The sequence below is a fragment of the Telmatherina bonti genome (genome assembly GCF_933228915.1).
Source record: "Telmatherina bonti genome assembly, chromosome: 14".
Taxonomy (NCBI): Eukaryota; Metazoa; Chordata; class Actinopteri; order Atheriniformes; family Telmatherinidae; genus Telmatherina; species Telmatherina bonti.
Genome location: NC_136612.1, coordinates 32884234 through 32886630, shown reverse-complemented (window position 1 = coordinate 32886630; position 2397 = coordinate 32884234). Strand labels below are relative to the sequence as shown.

Below are 2397 nucleotides of genomic sequence, written 5' to 3'. Positions count from 1 at the left end.
TGCATAGACACCCGCTTATATATACGCACACATCCATGCACCTATACACACTGGAGTCATGCCCCCCCCACAAAAATTCCTATAGCCCACATGCACCCCCCATGCCCACCTCATCCTGTATGGGACTCGTACAGTCCACGGAGGTTTCATATATGGACCCATGTAACTAAAACACATGAGACCTGTAAAATCTGCCCAGTGGGCATCATGCCTACTCAGTACCCCCATAGACCACATATAACTCTTATTGGCCATCCATGAACATACTAGCTGGGTTGTTATTATGATGGTTGTGATGACCATGATTATTAATATAAGTATTCCTTCTCTGAAGAAGGAATATAAGTATTCCTTCTTCTTCTTCTTCTTCCTCTAATTCCGTCTCTTTCCGTCTTCTACTCCCTCATATTCCTTAGTGTATTACCTTCTTGCTCTTCCTTTTTTCTTCTTCTTGGTCCTTATCCTTCATCTTCTCCAACTCCTTTTTCCCTCTTATCCTTATCCCACCCTCTTCCTCTTCATTTTCTACTTTTCAGTGTCAGTTTAGTAACATTTTTGTTCATCAGTTAAATCAGTCAAACTTTCTGAGGAGGGTTTGCGTCTTCAGATGCTGCTTGCTGCTGCCCTCTGCTGCTCATTACTCAATGAAATCTGAATTATCAGCACAAGTGCAAACCACTTCCTGAAACACGAGCATCTGATGATAAAGAGGTCGAACTCCACACTACGTTGCATGCACATGCAAACGTGGCATGTCATACACTAAAAGAGAATCTGCTCCATCATGATAATCCTCTCTGATTCCCTCAAAACCCAAGCAGCCTGATATACACAAAGACAATGGGTGCTGTAATCTGCCCGGATTACATGTTCTGCAAATTCATCCGAGATGACACGTTTCAGGAGGAAATGTATTTCCAGCCTTCCTGCCAGGCGGATTCAGCTTCCATGTAGGCATTTTCTGAGTAGCTTTTTTAGCGCTGCTCTCCAGCCTCTCTTTAGCCAGATGGCTTATTCCTCCGTCAATCCCCACTCACAATCAAGATTAAGATTACACCACACAAACCCCAGCGTGCACTCAAATACATCAGTAAGTAAATGTTTGCTTGCTGGCGAACAATGATGATGATGATATAACAGAATCTGTCACAGTTGTTGAGCTACAAGTGAAGCTTAAGTTATTAAAGGGAGCCATTGATCGCTGAAATTCCAGGTTAGAGAGGTGGATTAAAGTATTTTTACCACAAAGCCACATATCCAAGGCGCTCATCTGAAACAGTGAGGTGGGAGACAGACCAGGCGGGAGGGGGGGGGGGGGGGGGGGGTGTGAGAGCAGCAGAGAGGACAGATTGAAGAGGATAGAGAGAAAGCCCTGCTGTCACCAGGCTCTTTTCTCAGCGAGGAGCAGCCACCAAGACGCTTCTGCCTTTGCTTCCTAACAGGTGCTGGTTCTTCGAGGCCTCCAGGCCGCCCAGCATGAAGGAGGCACCATGGGTTTTCTGGAAAACTATCAGGAGATTGACCCTGTCACGCTGAACCTTTGCATCCTCATCGCCAGCTACGTTATCTTGCTCCTGGTCTTCCTGATATCCTGTATCATGTACGACTGCCGGGGCAAAGATCCCACGAAGGAGTACGCTCCGGACCCGCAGCCGACTCAGTCCCCGATCAGGCTGGTGGTGATGCAGAGCTCCGCAGCTCCACTGGGACGGTGGGAGACAGCCAACATGATCACCACCTACCACGAGCCATCACACTCAGACTTCAGGGAGAAGAAGAGCACCATGGTCTGAGAGACGCGAAACTGACTCAACTCTGTACATACCTGACTTTTTTTTCCCCTCTTTTTGTTTTTGTACATGTGTCTTTTTACATTTCTTTGCTTTGTACCGGGACGATGCTTGGATTTGACCTACACAGGACCAAACTTGGATGGTAAGGAAGACGTAGGCTGATGTCTTTAAGGGCTGTGTGTATGCATGTGAAATCCCTCCTTGTCTCATGGATCTTAATCCGAAGCCTGCCGTCTGCTCGACGGAGGAAATGTCCCAACTAATAAAGCCCAGAGATAAAGAGAGCACTTTGGGTGTATTGATGGGCAAAGGGTGGAGGGGAGCTCTGGGATTCAGGTCAGATGTTGTAAAGAGGAAACTAGTTTGTTGGTTTCTTTTTGGAATAACATGTTTGAAGACATCTGTACTCGTTCCATGATTTGCCTGAACTTTGCACTTCTTCTGACTTGTCACCGACCTGTGGTTAGTGGTTAAACTGGTATCTTGCGTAACTTAAGGAGGTGTGATGAGAGTGGATGTAGGTCTTAAAGTGCTAGATGGTGCAAGTTCATGAGCCGCCACACACACACACACACACACACACACACACACACACACAAGGTGT

At 46.6% G+C, this 2397-nt stretch overlaps 1 protein-coding gene across 1 annotated transcript; it reads left to right on the top strand.

The window, feature by feature from the left end:
- Positions 1-1490: 1490 nt before the first annotated feature.
- Positions 1491-1793, top strand: LOC306765126 (small integral membrane protein 36-like; the record flags this gene model as incomplete). The annotated part of the gene is made up of 1 exon (XM_079252488.1): positions 1491-1793. One exon carries the CDS (start codon positions 1491-1493, stop codon positions 1791-1793), a length of 303 nt encoding a protein of 100 aa, XP_079108614.1.
- Between the last annotated feature and the right edge of the window lie 604 nt (positions 1794-2397).